A 25,018-nucleotide genomic window follows, 5' to 3' on the forward strand; every position below is an offset into this window, starting at 1 on the left:
ATGGCCATTGTTGGACCAGAAGACATTGTCCTTGTATTCAATTCAATTCAATTCAATTCCATGCCCCTGCAACTCATATTATATTGGTGCACCCAAAAGGGCCCCAAAACAACAGTAGAGAACAATGTGTGTATTTTGGAATGCTACTGAAAATTGTGTGAATTAAAAAAAAAAATGATTCTTTTTACAAGAATAGGAATCTCTACTCGATACCAATCCTTGTCAATCTGTACTTCAAAGACAGGGTATGGTTTGTGTGTAATTGAGTGATTCGTAAAAGATTTGTTTGATTGCTCTTGTACCGGTTAATAACCCAAGTATTTAAGATCTTAGATAAAACCAGACCACTGTTTGCTTTAGCAACTGAAAAACTAAGAGCATCATACACTAAACTTTACGTTTACAAAAACTTTAATTTCTCTAACAAGATGCAAAAGATGTAAAAGCTGAAATTTACATGACAGGAAAATCAAAAACCCCTACTCCTTGACGCTTCGTGTCTCCATTCCGCACTTGGCTGCCCGGCTCGGTGCACAGGCGCCCCATAATATTGCCCTCCACCAGGCTGACTTTCTAAAAGACTGGGCATACTTGGCCGCAAGACATTGTGGCCAGACGGCCGGGCCAACCACGCACCCTGCATCACATTAGCTTGAGGATGCAGAGACGGGGAAGGCATGGCAACGGGTGCTGCTAATTGCACCATTGGCTGCTGAGGCATAGCAGCTAGTCCTAAATGTTGTTGATTCACTGCATGGGGCAACCTCAGCTGCTGCTGAAAGCCATGCCTCGATGCTTGGGGTGTAGGCTGCTGCTGGGGGGCTTGTGGCTGCCACTCGGGTATGTCGTCATCTTCTTCGTCATCGTTCCATGGGTTAATTCCAACCCCAACCCCTTTTTTGTCCTGCCAATTAGGTGAAGCAACAGCGCTTCCAGTTTGCCCATATTTATGTATAAGCTCTCTCACATGATCCACGGGACGAGATGGTGCTTGTAAAGGGGTCATTCCAGACCCATGCGATGGGTTTTGGCTAGAAAATTTTGGCAGAGACAGGTTTGGACCACCGGAGAAGTTAAACTCAGGCAAGTCATCTTCATCCCGGGCAGGGCCAGGGCCAGGGCCAAACCCGGGAGGAATATCATCATCATCAACATCAGGAGGGGGTTGAGAATTAAAAGAAGTTGCACCCAGATGCAAAGGAGGTTCTGATGCATAATTCACATTCATATTTGTTTCTTTATCTTGCGGTCTCCTAGAAGAGAAATGTTGCTTTTTTGAGCTGCGTTTATGGTAAGAAGATGAGTTGGGTGATACTGTGGAAGTTAAATGTACTTTTCTCCATACAACAACACCAATTAGGCCATTATCCATAGATTTAAGCACTTCAGTATGATCCTTGGGCAGGTTCTTGCTTAGCATTTCAAGTATTTTTGTGTGCGGTGGGCAGAAATAGAGTTCCACTCCAGGCGCTGGTTCAGCAAAACCCAACCTCTCGTCCATCACGTATGAATCCACCACCTGCAATGGGACAATTTTGAGTAAGCAAGAAAAGGATGAGCGTTGTTAGAAGATAATATGATAATAAACAAGGTTGTATGGTCACCTCAGAAAGGCTAGCATGCTCATTCTCAGAAGATCCCTCCTTCAAAACAAATTCGACCACCTATATATACATAGTTCAGAAAGTGAGAATTCATCAATGAGTTCAATGGCAAAATGAAAAATAATACAAAAACATTTTTACACACATATGTATATACAGAGTTATAATAGTCTATTATCCTTTTCTGATTTCTGCAGTGCTATTATCCTATATTTTATTCTCGTTTAGACTTATCAATTTCTACAATTTCTGTGTGGAAATTTCCGTAATCCATTTTCTTCTATTCCCCCAACCCACCCATCCATTCTCCCATATATTTTCCAAAGAAAAAGTAATGTATCATCATGTCCAACCACATTCTGGATAATTGATCAACTAATTGATTCAGATAACATGTGATTACTATTTTACACTGTTACAACAGATATATGCTTATCATATATGGATAAGGGTCATTTTTCTTTTCACCTTTGAAACAAGGGACTCTCTCTTTCCTTTTATTCTTAAGGCCATCTTGGAGTTATAATTCTTGAGGCAAGTCATTATTACTATTACTTCTTTCTTTTCAGCATAAATAGTAAACATGACAAATCAGATTGAGTTGAAGAGTGTGCAACTATTTGTTTCATCTGGAATGGGCATAGATGCAAAGTATTAGCCATTACAGAATGCTATCTTCTCTATTTCCAGCAAAATTTTCAGTCGAACAAAGAACTTTAAAATAAAATTATTCGTGAGTATGATGGGTAAGGGGGAACCAACACAGAAACTTCTTTCTTTTCATTTTTTTTCCCGGTAGGGGTGTGGTTCTTAGACAAATTATTCGTCTAGAGATAAATAGTTCCCATTTATTTTTTGTCTCAAACAAGCAGCTGACATACATTCTCATTAGTTTATAACAAATGCCATTTGCCATGGATAAAAGGAAGGAAACTTGAGATACCATGACTGCACGACTTCGGGACATAGGAAGTTCCTGAAGGAATTTTTCAAAAGCGTCAAGTCTTACTCTACCCTTGATCTCAAGAGAGCTGGGCCACTCTTTTGTTGATGTTTTTTCACCACTGCAAGAAGAGAAGGCATATCAGCTAAAAAGAAACCAACAATACAGAACAACGTGACAAGAAATTTTTCTTCGGTAAGCAAGACAACAAATTTTTCTCTTTCAAATAACATTATAACCCAGTGAAGATCATATTAAAATGCATCCCATTTTCAAAAGAAATGCAGTGCATTTGTCGGCTAAGATCTGGAGATGGCATCATCACGGACCAGAAATCGTTGTTCAATTGAAATTGAATATAACATCCATTGCATTAACATAACAGTTCATGTTAATTCAAGCTTGAAAAACAAAGAGAAGTAATTATGAAGTGTAAGTGCATCAAGTAGGGGTTGTTGCATGGTGCACCGCTAAGAAAATTTGACCGATGCGTGTCACATCATGAATTCGATTTTATGACATCCACTCACACTAAAAAACAATGTTTTAGGTCTGTCTCCTATCTTCCCATCTTAGCACCCCACACAGGAGGAACATGCACTGCATATCCTTTTAAGTACATCAAGGGATCTATAGAAAGGAAGGTTATCCAATAAAGATCTTGATTGGCTACCAAGGAAATTTGAATCTAGCACAGTAAACCAAAATGCAAAACACCATTATATTTGTACATTCAACCTAAAGTTAGTTTTTTCAATTGATATTTTTTATTCCAAATAAAGGCAGTTTCTGGACCAATTTTCAAAGTGATCAGGTTTTATAAATTTGCTTGAAGTGAAGTTCTAGTCTCAAATTTCTGCAATTTCATTCAGTATAACAATGCTCCAAAGTTTATTCTGTAATCAGAGTATAAAACTAGTCTAATCCGCATCATTATACATGATGTTTATAGCTAATTTAGGTCAATATATATGCATGTGTACAAGTCGGTGTATGCATGTATTTTCAATTTTGTTTCTAATAGAATAGACTTGGTTAGGAGGCCCATAAGCAAGAACAACACAGAAAATGTTTAGTCAAATATAGGCGTATATAATACAAATATAAAGAAAGAGAAATAAACAATAGCTTCAATAGGTATGCAAATGAATGAATTACTATCCAGGAGATAATTTCAATATCTGAGAGGATGCGCAATGATCCTATCACAACCTGATAAGGAAGTTAGAATTGGGCCTCTCACAAGTCCAGCACAAAAACGTTGGGCGTGCCACTGATAGAATAATTACAGACTATGGCATCCTTGCAGCCAAAAAGCACATAAAATAACCGTAGATATGCGCACACACAGAAGATCATATGGATAATGAACGGTAAATAAGATATAGCAGCAGACACAGAAGATAATACAGGTAATGAACAAGTATTCTAATTACGAACTGCAGCAGGGAACAATTTGCAATGATGAGAATGTTTACTAAGAAGAGGCACACCTTCTAAAGCAGCCAACAACTGTGACCATGGCCGATATACTAATCTGAAGTACACCTTCCCAGACATGTTCACCCTTAGACGCACCTCCAGGGGGGGACTTCTTTTGTTCTGTAAGATTCTCACTGGATTTCACTTTCACATCTAATTCTGTGTACTTCACATCCATTTTATCAGCCTTACCCTCTTTGTCAACTTTACCTGAAGTGGTCTCTTCAGGATCTTTAGAAGGATCAGAAGCTACCAATTCCCGGCCAGCTTCCAAGCTTTCCTTTTCTGAATGAGGTACAGTCTTTCCAGCATCCACTGGTAAGTTTTCAAATGGAGGTTCTGAATCAAGGGATTCCATAAACTCATCTAGGGAGACAATAGGAGGAAGAAAATCCACATCCTTCAATTCCTCCACGATCAGCCCTTGCATTAAATCAGCCCCGTCACTTGGGATAGTAAGGCTACATGAAGGATCCTGTTTTTCTGAACTACTCTTGTCATCTACAACATTCTCTCTGTCATTATTTCCATTAGATTTAGCAGGGGGTTGACTTCCAGTCTCCTTTTTTTTGGGTCGATTGTGAGAGAGCGAACTTGTCCCAACAGAAACCTCCACAGAAACACCATCATCTTGATCAACTTCTACTTGAAACTCACCCTTGTGTGTTTTCTTCACCAGACGCCTTATATCAATATCCGAGTCAGGCAAAACAACCATTTGAGCAAGCTCTTCTGCTTTTGCCATTCGCCACTCAGAAAGCTCCTTTGAAGCTAGTTCCTCTGCCGTCATAGAACATAATCGCTCGGGGGAAATTTCGCCAGATATGACTCTTTCTCTCAGTTCTGGATTACTACGATCCTTTAGATTGAACAACAGAGATCTTCCCTTCTCTTTATATTTCTTATTCACACCCCCAAATAATTTGAAGAGTTCTGCTTCAATCTTAAAGGCTAAATTTTGAGGAGACTGAACCGCTTGCTCTCCCCTAGCTGCACCCACATTCTCGTGCACCAACTTGGGTTTTTTGGCCACTTGAACTTCCTTTGTTTCTGCCAACTCCATATCAAGATCCATTGCCCAAGTCAGCCCATTTCCCTGCAAGAGTTCATCTTTGACAAAGAAATTGTCACCCAATGATACATCCCGATGGAGTAAAAAAGTGTCAGACTGTAATGCTTGTCCATTGCAATTCAAGGTTTGTACTGAATGATCCATGCCTTCTATAGTCTGAGATGTGCTTTGCCCGTCATTGAGTTTATCAGCAGAACAAGATTCTTTGGAGGGCAAGGTATCCATAGGGTTTTCAGAAACATAGTCGGAAGCATCAGCAGAGGTGGAAGTGGATTCAACAGGCTGAGAAACTTCCTGCATCTGCCGTGGACTAACTGCAGCTTCACTCTGAGATTTCTTTTCCTCGTTTGGAGCTTTATTTTGATTCTGAGAAACCAAGGCCAATGCAGAAGCTAATGAATCCCTCATCTTGGACCTAACGGATTCAAATGATTCAGTATGAACTTTGGGAGAATGTTCCATTTGCACAGTTCGATTTTTGGGAGTGTGTGAGTGCTGTGACCCAGATCTACTGGAAATGGAATCATTCCTTACCATTCTCTTATTTGGTGCAGGTGAATTTTGCAAACCTGAAGTACCAGACATGGGTTGCATCTGTATAGTTTTTTTATGAGGTACAGATGGCGGCTGCAAACCAGGTGCACCAGAGAGGATTTCCATGTGTGCCATAGGCTTGTTTATAACTGGTAGCTGTTGAAGCACGAAATTATTGGACATAGGTTGAGGCAGTTGAGGCACAAAATTATTGGACATAGGTTGAGGCATAAAATTATTGGACATAGGTTGAGGCATAAAATTATTGGACATAGGTTGAGGCACAAAATTATTGGACATAGGTTCCCTTCGCTTATTTGATAACAACTTCTGTGAACCCATATTGTTGAACATTGCTTCCATTTCTCCAACATGCTGGTTTGGCAATATAAACTGCTGCGACCCCAAATCGCTCCGCTTAGGTTCCATCTGCTCAATATGCCTGCTTAATGCTGGTAAGCTATGTGACCCAGGACTGTCAGACATGGGGTCAACCAGAACCATTTGATTGTCTGATATTACCAACTTCTGAGATGCAGCATAATTGGAAATAGGCCCAATTGTTCCAATTTGCATGTTTGATATTGATGGGTCCAGGTTGTTGGAAATAGGTTCCATCTGGCCCACCTGCTTGTTTAGTAACGATAATTGCTGCGATACAAGATTGTTGGACATGCTAGACTAGCACCATAAAACATATACAACTGCAAGTCATTTTTTAAATTTAATATGCTCAAATCACGATTTTACGACGTGCCTTTATGTCATCACTGGAACGGAAATATGGACCCCTGCATTAAAAAAAAAAAAGTGTTACTATTCCCTTCAAAACCACAGCTCATGAGCAAAAGATAAAATGAACTGACAGATTATGCAGGTTCAGCTGTAAAAATTCAATAGATTGAACAACATATCAACAAAACACAGAATATATAGTTGAAAGAGCAAAAGTCAATGTTTATACGACAATATTTTTTTGTGTCAGCACACATAGAGGCAACACTTGAAAGGCAGAAAGTTCACAAACTAATTTTAAAACCTTTTTACTATAGCCAGATCCCTACCTCGTAGGTTAGAAGTACAGAACTAATACACATTACAAGTGACAAATATACTCTTGTCATCAGTCACCTATATATTCGTTTCAAGATCTCCAATCTCCATGAAAATCGGGATCTAGGATCAGAAGGCAACTTTAAATAATTCATACCTCTGAAGAAAATAACCAAATAGACTAAAAAAAATTGAATTTGTGAACGTAATCCTCTAGAAAATTCTTCCTTGAAGATGCCACATGCCATTGTTTCCACAAGACTGGCACTATTTAAAGGTTGCATACTCAATACAATGCTAATTGATCTTACCAAATCTTTATTGCAGATAGATAAGTACACCATTTCAAATCAAATATTAAATTAAGAAAAGCTAAGAAGAATATGAACACGTCAACAAGAATCTCAAAAGACTAGGGCACACCACACAAGACAATAAGATATTTATTTTTATATACAAGAATGTTACTATTTATGAAAAACATTATTTCATTATAACTAAATCTAATATTCTATTATGAGATTAAATTCACTACTTATAAATTATATAACCAGAATCACCTTTGTCACATAAAGAAAGTCATGGTCATAACAAATACACAGATTTTTGGTGTGTATGGGCATAGATATGTATGTAGTTTGATAAGGTTCTGTCCTTTTCTACTCTCAAGTCCAATCTTTTGATTAATTCTTTGTAAATCTTATGCTTTTCTCCAAACTGTTTATAGTTTTTACTTCTATAAAAATCTTTAATTTGATTTATTTTTAACAATTATTATTTCTTTATCCAATGTACAAGTCTCAATAATCGCATGTCAGTGTTTGAAAAGTGTTCACCATGTGTAAACTATAAACCCATCCAAACACATCTGGAAGTGTCCAAGAAATGAAATGTCTTACAAAAACACAATTCCTTGTTAGAAGTGTCCATATTTTCCCAGTAGAATATAAACATATTTCATATGACGATGTTGTCTTGACGAGTGTGCTCACTTGAGCATGTTTACATAAGAGAGAAAAATATAAAGAAGAAACTAGGAAAAAATATATATATAAAGACGACTTTCACATTAATGAAGAAAAAGAGCAACCAAAAGGAAAGCACTTATATATTAAACAGCACAGGCACAAAATAATAGTTATGGATGTGGAACAAATAACAAAGCAAACCACAGGTAATAGAACAGTACAAGGCTTTACAATGGAGCAGCTATCCAAACAAGATTGCTACAACAATTAGCTCGTTAAAAGGGCACTTCTGGGATCCTTGAAAAATATTTTCAGACTTCATATTCTTTTCTTTCTATTCTCACAAAAGCTTTGCTTGGAGTCAATTGCAGAAAACAAACAATATGTACATATCCAATCCAATTGAGGATGAATAGGAGGAAACCTAGGCTTACTAATGCCAATACACTAAGTTTTATGAACAGTTCATCCTACAGATAAAATTTAGGTGTGCTTCGCTTACATTTTCAGTAACAGCGGGTAAAAGGGCTAGCCCAGTGCACGAGGCTCCCGCCATTGCGGGGTCTGGGGAGGGTCTGTACACAAGTCTTACCTCCGCATGCAGAGAGACTGTTCCACCAAGACCCACCCTCTATTTTCAGTAACAAAAGGTCCACTGCTTAAAACCAGAGTTTCCACAATTTGTACCATACTCAATAGGTGATTCAAAATCCATAGCTGTTGAATAAAAATGAAATTTCATCTAGAATGCCATATATTGAACTCATATTTTAAAAACCAAATGTATTGTTAAGGACCAGAACATCGTAAAAATAATAATAATAATAATAATAATAAATAAATAAATAAATTAGACATACTATTTAACCATGGTTGACCAAGTCAAGTATGAATATGGCGTATAAAAGCATTCTTGCATATCTCCAAGGCAGAGACAACGCATAATGGTATTTTTTAAAAACTTGAAACATTTTACAACAATGTCATTCCTATGCCTTGATTCTCTTTCATAATTACATATACAAATACCAACAGCCTCAACAAGCATGCTGTTAGACGAGCAAGATAAGCAAAACTTTACAACGTTTAACTTCATCACACAGTTCTGCGAGAGAAAAGATACTCTGAGAATATTTGAGATCGACACAGACTCATTTGCTATGACAACACTTTTGGAAACAATTTGATCTCTTCTATTTATTATTAATGATGTGTTGCATGCATCTAAGCATCTAGCCGCCTCCTTTCTTTTAAGCCATACCCAAATTGAAGAATACCACGTGGTGAGTAGAGTGTAGAAGCTGCCAACTTCAACAATCATCTCAAATTATATAACATGCCTTTCCCAAATTCTCAAGAGCATTCAACTCCTCTAGTACCATAATGAGTAATTGGTGAACCCCTTTCTTGTAGTGAGCAACACAGAATAACCCTGCGAAATTGGTTAACATGAAACATTTTCATGAAGACATTCACTACCCTCCCACACCCCCAACCCACCAAAACCAGGGGGGGAAAAAAACTACTTATTAATAACCAAGTTTGTTGATTTCAGTAAGGATGTGTTTGATTTAAAGGTTTTATTGGGGATGTAAGAATGAGATTTGGATTTGAGACCTTCAAATCCAAATCTTGTGTTCAGGACTCAATCCTCAAAATGAACTTGAATTTTGACCCCAAATCCAGCTTTCGAACTTTGCTATGAAAATAAGATTTATGAATTATAAGGTATGAAGTGTTATTAGCAAATTCACAAGAACCAAAAGCAAATAAGAAGTTTGACGGGAAAAAAAGTTATAAAATTAAGATCATCAATGTCAGTGCTATTTCTTTTTCTTTTTTTTTTATATGTAAAGATTGTATAAATAGTGTTCAAAAGGGGAACGTGTCCCTCAAAAGCTACATAAGGCCAATGTCAGTGCCATTCTTACAACCACAATTACTAGTACCCTTGTCACACAACCAGAGACAATACAATCACCAACAACGCACCACATCTCCACCACCACAACCATTATATTGTTCTTATCAACACTCAATCGGAACTACCACCACTAGCTATACTGCTTCAATCTCCATGGCAGCACACAGCCACTGGAATTATCTTCACCGTTGCTATAACCATAATACCACCACCAAAATATCTCCCACCATCCTCCACTAGCACCCCATCTCCAAAACAGCACCAAACAGGTATCAATGCCAACAACACAACCATAATACAATTGCTAATGCCACCACTATCACCACATTAATCATAAAAATTCATAGCTTCATCTGGTTATAGTCAACACCACCATCACATCATCCTTCATTAAGGTGACTCCACTATCACCATCACTATCATATCCAATACTTACCTATCATTACATGATTCCAAATTATTATTTTGAAAATGTTAAATTCAAATATAAATTTACAAAAAAAGAAAATCTCAATGACACATCCAAATAGTGGAATTCAAGTTCCACTAACTTACAATTCTAGGATTTTCAATTATTATAATTAAAATAAATAAAAAAAATTGATAAGTAATTCTTAGAATTAACAATTCATATATCAATTCCAAGTCTATGAACCAAACACACCGTTTTGGTTTTTGTCAACTGTGGGTAAATGTGTACAGTCAAATTGGCTGCATCTTCATTACATCATCTAGACGTTAAGTTTGCATAAAATTAAAAAAAATCAAAACAAGAACCATGTATGCTTCAAGAATGGTTGAAGGAACTGGTTTTTCCAGTTCCCCGTCCAAGTAAGCAATGATGAAACTGCCACAGATTTTTGTTGCATAATCTCGAACTATATTGATTCATTGAATGAGCCAGAAAACAACTTTTTTTGTTAAACCCTAGTATATATTAGATCTTTAGACAAAAGACTGTAATTTTGAAAAAGTTGACTCCTCCAAGAAAGGGGAACTAGCATTACATAATATGATATATACAAAATCAATTCCACTAAAGAGAGAATGAAAAAAAAAAAAAAAAAAAAAAAATTCTTCCTTAAAATAGGGTGGAGCATTGGAGCTGGAATGGAAAATAAAATAACTTTATGAAAAAGAAATGAAAAAACACCAACTTGAAAATACCGATTACGACAGGAGCATAATCATCCAAAGTTATGTTTTTATTAGCTTCCAGAATTTCAATTGAAGACTTCGAGGCACCCAGCTCAACCGCTTAACAACTCTCGGACATTGAACACACAAAAAAATTTCTTAAAACTTCTGGCAGAGGCTAATAGCTCAAATAGTTTACATTATGTAAATCAAACAAAGGTCAAACCATTCCATTTAACCAATCACAATAAAAATAAAACGAACTCAAGTATCTGGCCGCTAGTTGTATGCATAAAATAACTTCAAAACCCTGAGAGGAAGATATGATATCAATCACCACCATAATATTGATGAAAAACTTCAATATGCTTCTTTGCTGCCAATATGCTTTAGATTTCGACAAGCTTTTAAAGCCTGAAGGTAAGATTTGGCAAATTGAAAATTAGAAAGAGGAAACAAAAGCAAATGTAAAATGATATTAAACTACTTGGGCTAAAAAATAAAGTCAACACTAAGTTCCTCTAACTCTAGTTTTTCGTGAGTACCATCAATAAGGCCTTAATTATGTATTTCATTCCCAACATATAGATCAACGAAAGAGACCTATATAGTAGAACTTAAGAATGGGTTAAACTGTACACCAGGGCAGCATTCCTAAAAAGATTCTTAAAGTCATATTCCTACAAGATCAAGCTTTCTTCTTAGGGTCCACTTTATTTTAGAAGATCCTGATAACTGCTGACCTTGGTTCAAAAGATAGATATTCATAATCAATTTGTTAGAGCAAACACCTGCCCAAGTAACCCAATTGGTATATTACCCACTCACCCACTGCACTGTGGCCAAAGTCATTAGGTCCATTACAAATCTTCCATTACGATAAGCTGACATACTACAAAAGTTATCTGCTCAAATCATGGCATTTCAAAGCTCGGGTTAAGAGAAAAGGCAAGTTTTGGAAGTTGACTGCTCTTTCTAAAAGGATTCGAGTAAAAGACACAGAAAGTTTTGAAAGTTGACCCTGATATTTTGAATTATTACAGGAGAGGAACCCCAATAAATTCTTAAAATGTAAAACTCATGTTTAGTTCATTGTCCATAAATTCTAAAGACTAACTAACCTCTTGAGCTTCAGTTGAGGAGCTTGTTGAGATTCCGTGCTTTATTTATTTATTCCCCTTTTAGGAAGGGGATCAGTCTACCGTTTGGTTATCCAAAAAGTTTCAACTCTTTGTGCCCTTCCATTTATAAGATGTAAATTCATATAAGCTAATTCATGCAAATACAATAATCTACCAATAATAAAAATACTTGAAGCCAAATTAAAACGTAAGACAATGGAAATGCATAGAAGTGACGTAAGCTATAATTCAAAGTTTTTGTATTGCTTGCCCTTTTCTCCCCCTCCGAGAAAACCACAGAGAGAGCTCAGACACATTTTTCGGATTCAGTATTTTATGATTTGTGATATATATATATATATATATATATATATATATATATTTGATACAACGGTATTGCACTCAATTACCATACAAAGATAAAACTAAATTAACATGTAGAATGATGAGAAAATTATCAGTAATACACATCTAAAAAGAATGCAAAATACCACAATTTTGGCTGCTAATTAAACTCACACAACTCTGAGAATTCTTTAAATTTCCCTTTCAATCTATGAATCTATACCGCCAGATAGAAATTCGTTTATAAGAGAATATAATTACCAAAAAAATAATAATAATAACAAATGTGAAGGAAAAAATAACAAGATACGAGATTGTGGTGGTCGGGAATTACCTGATCGGAAGATGAAACTGCGGAGGAGAGAGTGGGAAGCTGAGAAGTGAGTCGGCTAGATAGAGAGAGAAAGAGGAGAGAGAAAGGTCGAGTTTATCTGCTAGAACAATATAAACCCTAGAAAGATCCACTCGTGCTTGACGAACCGCTTTCGCTAGCGGGGTAGGCTTGACACGTGGCATATATTAAGTGGGACCCCCTTGCGGTGGACCGTTTCTTGATCGATGATCAGATGGTTTTTGACGGTTAGATTTGAAGACTTTTCTGTTTGATATGTATGAAAAAAAAAATATATATATATATATATATATATACAAAAAGTAAATGGAAATTACCCATTAGCGTAGCATTACAAGAAAATATTGTCACACGCCGGATTGAAATGAGTAAGTAATTTGATTACAACTTTAATTATTAAATTTAATATAGTGGGGGTAAATACTTATTTATCAAATGAGATATGATAATTTAATTATCATTTATAATTTAGTAATTAAAATAAAATGTGTCCACTTATTATTGATTCACATGAACTGTCAATAGGATCTACTTATTGTTTTTTGATATATATGAATTGAGTGTTAATATCATATAATAGAGTAACACCGAATCTTGCCAAGCGTCCGGTTCAGATGTGATTTTATAAAATGACAACTATATTCCTTCAGTATATAAAATGTAATATAACATTTGGTAAATTACTTTATATATATATATATAATTGTTAGCCTACTTGAGATAAATTCAAATAGGTTTTTTTTTTCTTTTCTTTCATTATTCAATGAAAGATTCAAAGGAATTAGGATTAGGTTTTCATTAAAAAAAAAAAATAAAGATGTTTTAGAGAGAAGAAAGAGAGCATTTTTAGATAAAGAAAGAGGCCTAAAACTCATCTTAATAAGTTTAGTTTTAATGTTATTCTAAGAGTAACTTGGTAAGATTAAATCTAATTGTTAGCCTACTTGACGAGGGTGGTGTGTAAGGTTTGGTTTTTAGGGGTGATCTAAGTATTTTTTTAAATGATAGGGAAAGTTTGTGTAATTATGGCAAACTTCCCCGAAGGTCTGCGTAATTTACTCTATATTACAATATAAGGGCATTGGAGACTTTTCACACTCTTCGGGTCAAAGTTTGTGGTTTTTTTTTCATTGACAAGAAACTCACACACACTACACTATTTACACACCCACTTTACTTATTTGGAGACTCGACTCGAACTCTCACCATCTATTTCGGAAGGTAAAAAAGATACCATTAGGCCACAAGGCCCTTGATCTCTCCGGATCAATGTAATAAACTCAAAGCAATTTATGCGTGTAATTTACTCAAATTCCAGAAGAGATTAGTGTAATTTACTTCTTTTCTTTTCTTTTTTTTCTTTTAATCTCACAAGCAAGATATTATTAAAATAGATAATTAATACATATAGCATCCACTACATCTCTCCACCTAGCCTAATGTATATATTCTCAACGGTACATGATATTTTGTTTTTTTTTTGTGGAGAAGAGCCAACTTTCCCAACTCATGAGTTGCACCATCAGAGAAGACAAAAAGACAATTGAAAGTTACTATGTATTGATAATAGCCTCTCTTTGTCCTCTATAACATTAGCTTCAACTGGAGATATACGTTCAAACCCATTCAATGCTCCAACTACCGGTTACACATTGGCCCTCGAATATGAACCGTTGAAAACCATTTTCAATGGCGATGTGTAAAGCTTCCATTAACACTAATTCTTTGTTTGGGTTGGGCCCACAAGTTTTTATTTTTGAAGAGGGAGAGTAACTAGGCAAGTTTGGGTCCAAACCAATTACCACGTGTGTTTGCCGCCTGCCCGACTTGACTCGACCAAGTTCGTCTGGTCTGGAGGCCTAAAATTGAGTATTCTTAAAAAAAATACTCAATTTTAAAAAGAATAATTAATTTGGATTGGTTTTAAGTGTGTGAGTTTATAAGAATTAATAAAGGATAAAGTGGGAAAAACACCCTTATGTTTAAATTTTTGGTAAATATCACCCTTAATCTTTTTTTTTTTTTTGGTACATAAGTGTGTTAACTTTGAAAACATGAGCAAAAGAAAGGATAATGTCAGAAAATCACATTTGTATACCCTTTTGATCTCCCCAAAATGCCCTTATACCATTTTACATATAAATATCAATTCCCTATCATTTTGGTTAGGGCACTTTGGTCATTTTACATTTATTTCGTTTTTCACTTCTGTAGCTAAATTATATTAATTTTTTCTTCATTTTAAAATATCCATTAAATCATGACACCTGACGTTAATGTCGGTTAATGTCTATATGTTCTGCGTAACCATCTTAATTTTTTGTGACTAATTTCTATGGTGTATATTTTATTTGAGTGAGAATCCAGCAGAATATATTCCTTCACTTCCAAGGGTAAATTCAGTGTGCCCTAAAAAAGGTACGCATCTTGAAAACATGATTTGTTTGTTAATGGCCATGCACAACATTAGGTAGAGTCTGGTACATAAGTGAGAGAACAGTACAAAAGGAAATTAATTATAAAAAAAAACATGATTCAGACAATAATATTTACAGATCATGCATTTGACATGACTCACACAATAATATTTATAGATCATGCATTTGGCTGCTGATTTATAGATCATGACCTGACATGGTAGGTTTCGATTCTATGCAAGTGGTAGGTCCAAATCTTTTTCACCTTTTTTTATTTTATTTTTGATAGACAAGTAGAAATGGGAATGAAGATTCTATTCAAAAACCCATGTGTAGTTTTATTACTCCAACTCTCAACCTTTCATTGGAAGGAGCAGGACATGTTACTTGGACTACGCCCGTAGGAATTTTTACTACAAAGGAATGAGTGCTTCAAGATGCTTGCTTGCCCATGAGAAAACTTGGTTCATGAATAGCTAACCATGGTTAAGAAATCACTAAACGCGGAGAGGTTCGGTTAGGGTTTGGGGGGCCAAATTTGGAGGTAAAACTAATAAAGGTTTAGCTAAATGGTCCTCCAAGATGACGCTTTTGCTTCGGAGAGATACGTTCAATTAGGGTTTTGGGGGCCAAATTTGGAGGTAAAACTAATAAAGGTTCAGCTAAATGGTCCTCCAAGATTGGGAATAGAAAGAGCCCTGGACAATAGAAGGAATACGTTGAATCTAATCTAGATGACTTGGCTAGAGGATAACTTCAGGAACAATATCATAAAATCTGGGCCATTCTCAATTGATCTGGTGCTGCTCCAGAGTGTCACTCTACTCGTTCTTCCTTGTCTCACCCGGGCGCTGATGGATTTTCAGACGCGTGCTAGACAATCAAAACAAGGGCAGCATCGTTGGCTGTCTGGGATCTTGGTGATGTCGATATACCCGAAGAGGATAATACACGGCTTGTTTGTAAGATAGACAACCTGGAAAATCTTGTCAACACTGAAAATCAAAGTAAAGTCCAGATATGAAAATCTGGTTTTATGCTAGAGTGAATGTGTGTGGAAGCCAAGTCTAGGCACAAGTGACGGGGGCATGGCTTACCTAGGTCCCATCAGGATGGTACATACAATGCTGAAGTGAAATAAAGGTGAAACTCTAGGCTTATGATAGTCTGCTCCAAAGCAACTCCCCAGTTCTAGATCTCACTATGTCAATAGACCAGTTCACTTTGTTGCCAATGTTTTAAAGAAACACCAAAAGCACAGTCAAAAGGAATTAGAGGCAATGAAGTTTTGGGCAAATAGTCCCAAACTCGAAGCATCACTTAATATACAAATATTCGATAAAGGTCATTATGTCACTAAATCTTAGCACAATTTTGTCCAAACCATTACCCACCCTACTTACAGACGTCGCAAGCTAGCAGCTGCTTCAGAGAGCGAACCCAAAATGCTCTCACCAACCTCATGTTTACATAGGGGACATAATGCATTAATCTTTAGCCACTTGTCCACGCATTCCCTGTGGAAGAAATGAGTACATGGCAACTCCCTAAGCTCATCATTGTTTGCATACCTAGCCAAGCAAATGCAGCAAACCTGCAACAATAAAAAAACTAGTCATTAACGTAGTTATTTAAGGGAAATAATGGTGCTCTGCTTACTGCAACCAAAAGAACCTTCCACGTATTAAAAATCAAGGTTTAATTATATAAACCTTTATCAATCTATTATTAACAATTGGTGCATGTCATCATACTTGCTCAGGAAAAAAATATAAGCCAACATTGGATTTAATGAAAGAAAATATACAGGGCTCCAAGATGACCCAAACAACCATCTTGCTCTAGGTATTTTCATGAATTACATTCAATTTGATTTTTTTGTCCGAAATTTTGACTATCTTAAAACTTCTTGACAAACAATAATTACTGTCCAAATTCAACCTTATGCACAAAAAGTCCAATAATTTTTAAAAACTTCTTGAAATAAAAGAATTACATTGTCCAAGTTCAACCTTGTGCACAAAAAGTCCACTAATTTTAAAAGGTGTCAGTATCGTATTTTAATTCTGATTGGTACAGGAATTAACTGCCGAGCCAATTTAAAATCCTTGATCTAAATTTCTATAACAAGGCCCAACTATTAGCTGCTTTTTCCCATATAAACACTCGCTAAAAGCATGATAGAAATCGCATCAACAACACACGCACCGCATTTGCATACAAGAAGATGAAAAAACTGTACAGTCAACACTACATGGTTGGATAAATCAAATTTTTAAATGCATACATAGAGACCCATGAGTAGGCAAGAACTATTCATCTATATTGAATTTTTATGTTGCTCTTTATCAGAAACTACTACTATTCCTCTTTCTGACTTTTCTTATTAAGTATTGTATGAAGAGAAAAGGGGGAGCAGCAATTCTTATTTCTTCAAAGAAAGTGTTCGGCTCCTCCAGGAGTCCTCCTCACCAAAAAATAAGATAACAAAATAACCAATTTGCAGCAACACATTCAGGAAAGAAAAAATATTGATAATAATAATAATTTGCTGCCAAACTATGAAGAACACTGTTGGCTTTTCACTAAGAAAGAGGAAAATGAGGCTCACAAAAAGAGAGCCTCATTTTTTCAGTGAAAAACAAGGCAGCGACCTTCCATACAATGAAGTGGTACAACAGTTCCTATGACCCAACAAACTAAGGGAGTTCAGAAAAAAAGAGGAGAAGGACTCATTATTATTATTATTATTATTGTAAAAGAGAGGAGATGGACTTACTGCATCTTCTCCTGATATCACCCGTTCCTTTTCTGTTCCTGCAGCCACAACCCCTCCCTCACCTGCACCTGAGTTGATTTCTCTATCATTACCATTTTTACCTTTCTTTATCTTAAACTTGTAGGTTGGCAAAGAATTTATCGATTCTGATGTGGCTCCTTTATTTTGAGTCAGATCCTCTCTGAAGCCCAGGATGGAAATTATACAAGGGAAGCAGCAGCAGATTGTAGCACACAGAATAAATGGCATCGCGTATCCGATACAGCTAAAAGTAAGAAACACTATACACAACCTGCAAAGGGAGAAAATGCACAGGTTGAGCTCCCAAAAAAGAAAAAAAGAAAAAAAGAAAGAGAAGGAGAATATGTTAGAGGTGCTAATGAACAGTACGTGTACAAGTTGGGAGCCTCAGAGGCAGAAGAGTGCCCCCCGAAGACCCACACGTTGCCAACCACAAACCATACTGCAAAGAAGCAATCCAAAGCCATCTTGATGTATTCCACCAGTACCTTGAGTCTGCAAGAAAAAACAAGCTGATTTATCAAATGTAATATCTAACAGTAGCATTTCTATGTATCTTGCACCATTCAATAATAAAGAGAGAAATTTGCCCAGCCTCTCAAGAGCACAAATTTCAAAAGCATAAATAATAAATACTATTTTATTTTTTTGTTTTGAGAAGTATAAATGACGAATAATTTGAATGAGCAAATGATAGTATTCTATCATATAACTAACAGCAGTAAGCCTTATCAAATGAAAAAATTAGCTTTGAACACTAAGCAGTTGAATGAGGCATGGTCGAACAAATTTTGGAAACTGGTCTTCATCCATCTAATTTAAAAACCCTTGTTTTCACTGATGTCTGTCCAATTACGACAGTTATTAAGGACCATCAGAATGTATAGAAGCAACGACTGAAAACCATTATGTTGAGGTAAGGATTACCTCAAACTACTAAAGGATACTGTTTTAGAAGGCTGACTGGCACCCCTATGATAAATATCCCAAAGAAGAGCTCATTGTCATACTAATGCTACCTCATGCATAACCATACTTGGTCCCTTTCCTTGAGAGAATGCAATACAAAATTATTTTACATGTCATATATATAACAGTTGGGAGTTTATTACCATCTAAAACTTTCTCCACTCACTTCTGAAAAGGTTCCTGCCAATTAGTAATAAGAAGTTTACCCTAAAATATCTCACTCAATAAAGTGACGGTTAAAGTCTAACAAAAAGACAGAATTCTATTGACTGGTTTGGATGCCAACGAACTATGTCAACATTTCTCTGGTTCTGTACATATCTATGACCTTTTCTTAACATAAAATCTCCAACCAAGCAACCAATCATGATATTACAGTCTATCATCCTCTAAAAGGAAAGAAACCTCTGAAAGGAACTACTTTTCCATGCTTTCTGGAGGTTCTGGCAAATAATGAATGTATGGTTATATAATTAGATATATAGTAATTATCGGGTAACTGACCTTAAGAACACACCTAAATTAGTCAAAAAAAAAAAAAAACTTACAGGATCAAAATATGATGAAGGAAAAAAGAAGAGGTGAGGACATTTTCCTCATTTGGCAGGAATTAGGAAGGTAATAGGAATGGAATGAATTGGAAAGGGAATAAGTCCCTCTGGCCTACATACACGAATCCATTGGGGCTTGAACCCCAACCTCCCCTTTGGAGAAATGACATGTCAGTCGAGCCAATAGTTTGATGGTTACTTTTTGACCTTTTTCTTTTCAAACTAGACCCTTATCTACATCTAATACGTTAATATGTAACGGTATAATCATAATTAAGCAAGTGGCCTCTCTTTCCTTCCCTCCCTTCTGCATAACCAAACAGCAAAATTAATAACAATTTCCTTTCTACTAAACCAAATGGAAGGAGGCAAAAGAAACCAGTATCCCACCCTTTCCTTGCCTTTTCAACCCCTCTTACCTCATATATCCTCTCAATTTTCTACCCCTCCAACCAAAGAAAGCATTGCACTGGACAAAGACTAATTAACCGTCCCAACCAAAGAAAGCATTAGACTGGACAAACACTAATAATAAGCGAACCAAATTCAGATGAAAGGAACTCTCCCCAAGCTCCTTTTTAACATGCACCTGATAATGAAATTGTCAAAGCATCATGGCCAATTTAATTTTCAAATTTTCGTTCCTTTTCATCTGATTGATCAGAAGAACTTTTTTGTTTTCATAAGATGAAAATGTGAATTATTCAATTACAATACAAAGATTAAACAAAAGGCAGAACGATCTTCCTATACAAGTCATGCATTCAAACTAAGTCAGCTTCCTCAAGTTATTCACAGAAAATGTTGCCTGTTGACAAAGCTTGACCAAACTCAACTTGACCTTGCCAACAGAATACACATTTTGGACAGGAAGAAATGAAATTGCTAGTATCAAATTGATATGTGATAGACTGATAGTTTAGCGGCTAGGATAGGGACAAAATAGAAGTCACCAAAAATGGGAGGTAGATGGAGTGAAGAAATGAAATTGCCAGTATCAAATTGATATGTGATAGACTGATAGTTTAGAGGCTAGGATAGGGACAAAATAGAAGTCACCAAAAATGGGAGGTAGATGGAGTCGTGTAGAATAGGAACCTAAATTTTCAAATTAATCAAAAGATAAATTCTACAAGTATGTGGAAAAGTATTTGACTCTTAAAAGTACCTATAAAATCTAGATTTGCTTATGTACATGCACGAAGACTTTCCTTCCCATCAAAGTTGAACTATATGAAGAAATATGTTATTGTGTCTGCCCATACCTTAAGACTCCCTTCAGATTGAAGGAATTGAAATGAATGGAATTAGGGAAAATTACCCTCATCTCCCCCCAGGTTTGAGCTTATCACCATGAGATTAAAGATTTTAAAAAATCGTCATGACACTCCCGTCAGAGTTAGCAAATATAACAGACTAACATTTTCTGGGAATTTACTAATTTACCCTCCTTTTTACTATATCATAATAAAAATGAAAAAAAAATAAGAAATGTAACATAACAAAAAAAGACTAAAAACCCCAAAGCCTTCTCTTCAATCCTTCCATCTTCACAACCAACCTCGTGTCCAAGACAACCTTTAAGTGAACCCACTGTTCTTCTTCAGATCAGATCTCAAAACCTTCATAGACTCTGCATCAAGAGCTTGTGAGATATAGAAGATCGGATTTATGTAATGTTACTTGGGTTACTGGTGTAGGATGGGAACGACCCATTTGTGATCAAGACTTGGTTTGAAATGTTGATGATGGTTAACGGGTCATAGAAGAATGTGAGTTCTTTGTTGGGGTTTTTGGTACAGAGGATCAGGTTGAGGACGGTCAACAGTGTGCAATAATATGTAATATAAATGTAATACATACGTATCTACCATAACAACACACTATATATGCAAATTGCAGAAGGATTTGAAGTATGCAAAAGAAATGTTAAAAGTTTTCATCACTGCTTTGACTTTGAAATTCCATGTTCTTCATTCCACGCTCATTTTCTCTGTTTATGATCCCTAAACGCCACCTATATATATATCTCTGTCTCTCTTCACTTTCCAAATTAAACACACCACCAACAACCTCGTTTAGTTTCCGTTTATTCCATCTATATATATGTATATATATAAACATGCCCATTATATCTATCAATATGGTGGATTTAGATTTGAAATCCAAGATTGCGCCCCCTGGTATGACCAACCAATCGTCTAAAATTCTCAAATGAACTTAGTATTTTAGTACCATACCCATTTCATGCCATCGATTTCTTGTCTGCATCCGATTCGGCGTGCTCGTCTTATGAGCCACTACCTTCATCTTCCAGAGCTGCAGCAGCTTTGCAATTCCAATTCTCTGTATCTCTCACACTCATTGCATACTAATAAAAAAGGCATAATATATTATGTTTTGGAAGTGATGGGCATCTCGGCAATGGAATTCCTTTAATACATGCCACAGCAGGAGAAGGAGAAAGATATTTGGATTTCATTAAAATCAAGAGAGGGAGGGTCACAAGCTTTTGGCATCTGCAAGATCAGAGTTGTCACAAGTATAACAGAGCTTACCTTTTATATTTTTATTCAGAAGGGTGTCTATGAGCAGAGGTGGTTGCTTGGTTGAATCAAAGGGATCTTCTTTGCATGAAGCTTCTATTATGACAACTGTCCACTAACCTCCACAACTAGTAGGTACTTCAGACATCCTTTTCAAAATCCATGTTTCATCAACATGCAGTTTTTGGTACAGCATTTAAACTGCAGACATCCTTTTCAACATTGATTAAAAAATGTACATCATGTTACTTTCTTATACATAAAATAGAGTTCTTTTAAATTATTGTCTTTTGCTTTCTGTGTCTAATTCTTTCTTATACATAAAATAGAGTTCTTTTAAATTATTGTCTTTTGCTTTCTGTGTCTAATTCTCTATTCTTTCCTGACTCAGATCTCTAAGGTCCCCTCCAGATTCTTTGGAGGATAATCCTTATTGTTGCCAAGTTAGGGCATTCGGTTTAGAAGGAGGTGCTTTATGCTGCCTATGGAGTCTGCAGAGGAAAGAGTGCAAGATTGTACAAAAACTGGGATGGTGTTACTCGTAGCTAGAGGTCATTTGCTTCTTCAGCCTAAATTTTTCTCCACTTTGTAAACAGCTTACGTTCCCCTTCTTGATCCTCTTCTAATAACTTATTCACTTGATTCAACACCCAACCCCCCACCCCCAACACACACACACACACACACACACACACACACCTCTTAAAAAAGGGAACACACAAATGTTGTCACCTAATTTGATATTCCTATCATCCTTGCAGTGTGAGAATTAAAACGGTGAATCTGAATCTAAAACTGCTGCCAATCCTTCTGAAAGGAGCATCTTATTCCAGTTAACATCAAATTACAAATTAGACAGGTAAAAAACAGAGGGCAGCACCAACAAGGGTAAACATAGTTCAATTAATAGCAATAGTCCATACCTTGTAGTGAGTATTTCCACATTCAGGCCAAATCTAGATGGTGTCCCAGTACTACGTCGATCTTCCCCTTCTGAAGTCCTTGTACTAAAAATAGATGAATAAGATGTAGGTCTCACAGCAAGGTTGCTAACAGAAGAACCCTGATGAGGCTGAGATGAATCTTGGTCTGAAGTCTGGTTGCGATGAAGATAACGCCAATACAGAATCGGGAGCGTTGCAACACATCCGGATGCATAACCCACAACCCATGCAAACAACGGAGCATGTGGGCGCTCGTGCTTTGACAAAGATAACACGACAATTGATGCAATAATCTGGCAAACTGTTAGACCAAGTTCAATAGAAATCCACAGACCAGAATTTAATGGATTCCTACGGTGGCGGCCTTGCCTATCCCCTCTCCTAATAAATGATGAATTTCTAGAGGTTGATCCATTGGCAGAAGATGCTGAAGGTTGAAAAACTGGGGTCCTCACACTAGTAGAAGGTCGGTCTTCATGTTGCAGCGGATCTATGCCACTAAATGGTCTATCATGGGATGAGCTAGAAGAGGAAGCATCAATGCTACTTGTTATGTCAATAACGTGCTGAGTGACATTGTGGTTTTCTGGTCGATCCATTAAGAGTGACAGTTTATCAACCTGGCTTTTACGATGTAGTCCCAGTAAGGTAATTGCCATCTAAGTCCACCAACAAACTATGGAGTAAAGAACACATGGATGGTGGAATGGAAAAAAACAACTTCAGATCCCAACTCTCAACCGTACTTAAACTAGTCCTATATGATCACCCAGTCATACACTTGTGTACTCAGCAATTGGCACAAGAGATGGAGAGATATAGCCAAATTTTATCCTGCTGGAGAAGCAAAACAACAACAATATCAAAATCGTAATTGTAATCTCTTCCCCTCTAAAGCATACACACAATTTTTGTTGCCATACAAAACTAAAGAAAAGAAGAAGAAAAAATGAATCTTATACAAGTAGAGGATATAGTTTCCTATAAATGGATGGGGGAGGGAGAGAGGAATTGATCTCAACTGACAAAAAAAGTTGTTTTAGGAACCAAAATGGAGATTATAAACAATGAAAAACCTGAAATAAAATTTCAATTCTTTTCATTTTCTATTTTCTCAGCAATCAAACAGGACATGAAGGAAATATCAGAGGAAAATAAGACTATGAATTGAATACTGGTGTTTGATCTAAACAGAGTAATAAACAGTTAAATTTGACAATTCAGTGATCAAATCGAGCCACACTGTTTATAGGTCATATATACACATAAAATTAAAGGGAAAGAAGAAGAAAAAATTAAAAATTAATAAAAAAACACATGCCCGTGGAACAACTAGTTCTTAATCAAATTTAGTCAATTAATCAGCACCAATGAACAGAGACTAAAGAATAATATTCAGCCGCCAGAATAAGAAGTGATGGTAAAACTCAAAACTTTGAAGAACAAATCATAGATTACATATTACATCTTCTGCTCCATCATCAGAACAATAACTAAAACCCTAAAATTAGAGAACGTTGACTATCGTCAATAAAAACCATCAAACCCTAAATTAACCTTAAAAAACAATCGATTGGCACTTAAAATCCTCCAATACAATCAATCAACTGACAATTCAACATAATCAGTCCATATCGATGAGAACAATAAGAAACAGTGTTTCAATCTTGAACCCTGTGTATGGTTTTTTCACAAATTGAATCGATACATACACACAGGTATAGAGACGTAGATTGTATAGTGAAATTCGTAGAGAGATAAAGAGTTAAAGATAGTACTGACCAGTGGCGGCCATAGAAGTTAGAGCTGAAGAAGAAAAAAAATCAGAGCAATCTTGGTTGAATGGATGGTTGATTTACCCACAGTACTAGGTTACGTTTGTTTAACGCGCTTTCTTTCTCTCCTTTGGGAGATTTTTATATAGCGTCAGCTTACGACATCCGTTGCTTCACTACGGCGTCTGCGAATATGGACTTAATGATAATAAATAAATCCTCAAATTTGTCTATCGATAGCTTCATTTTTTATAACTAAGAAACAATTTACACCAACTCATTTTTTATAAAAGGAAATAAAAATCTAACTAATAAACTTAAATAAAAGTTATAATTAATATATTTCGATTTATGAAATTAGACAACAATGAAAACAACAATGAAAAGTAAAAGTTACTCGGATAGAGATCCTATCTTAATATGTACCAATCATCAATCTCAAGCCCAAATAACTTAATTTTACACAATCCAAAGGTAGACA

General features: G+C 36.1%; 2 protein-coding genes across 3 annotated transcripts; both read right to left on the reverse strand.

The window, feature by feature from the left end:
- Window positions 1–329: 329 nt before the first annotated feature.
- Window positions 330–12,650, reverse strand: LOC132304408 (uncharacterized). The gene is made up of 5 exons (XM_059802071.1): window positions 12,518–12,650; window positions 4,041–6,426; window positions 2,548–2,668; window positions 1,605–1,664; window positions 330–1,519 (listed from the first exon to the last, which is right to left on the reverse strand). Exons 2-5 carry the CDS (start codon window positions 6,308–6,310, stop codon window positions 470–472), a joined length of 3,501 nt encoding a protein of 1,166 aa, XP_059658054.1. The 5' UTR covers window positions 6,311–6,426; window positions 12,518–12,650; the 3' UTR covers window positions 330–469.
- Window positions 12,651–16,223: 3,573 nt separating this feature from the next.
- LOC132304410 (E3 ubiquitin-protein ligase At1g63170) lies at window positions 16,224–24,710 on the reverse strand. 2 transcript variants are annotated; one of them, XM_059802073.1, is made up of 5 exons: window positions 24,545–24,710; window positions 22,742–23,596; window positions 18,122–18,247; window positions 17,732–18,023; window positions 16,224–16,546 (listed from the first exon to the last, which is right to left on the reverse strand). In XM_059802073.1, exons 2-5 carry the CDS (start codon window positions 23,419–23,421, stop codon window positions 16,352–16,354), a joined length of 1,293 nt encoding a protein of 430 aa, XP_059658056.1. In that variant the 5' UTR covers window positions 23,422–23,596; window positions 24,545–24,710; the 3' UTR covers window positions 16,224–16,351. The 2 variants fall into 2 exon arrangements, with proteins under 2 accessions (XP_059658056.1, XP_059658055.1); XM_059802072.1 differs by having other exon boundaries at window positions 22,742–23,599.
- Window positions 24,711–25,018: the final 308 nt, after the last annotated feature.

This window comes from Cornus florida, unplaced genomic scaffold, assembly GCF_030987335.1.
Source record: "Cornus florida cultivar Cherokee Brave unplaced genomic scaffold, ASM3098733v1 CherokeeBrave_3.0.0_Hap2_Chr04, whole genome shotgun sequence".
NCBI lineage: Eukaryota > Viridiplantae > Streptophyta > Magnoliopsida > Cornales > Cornaceae > Cornus > Cornus florida.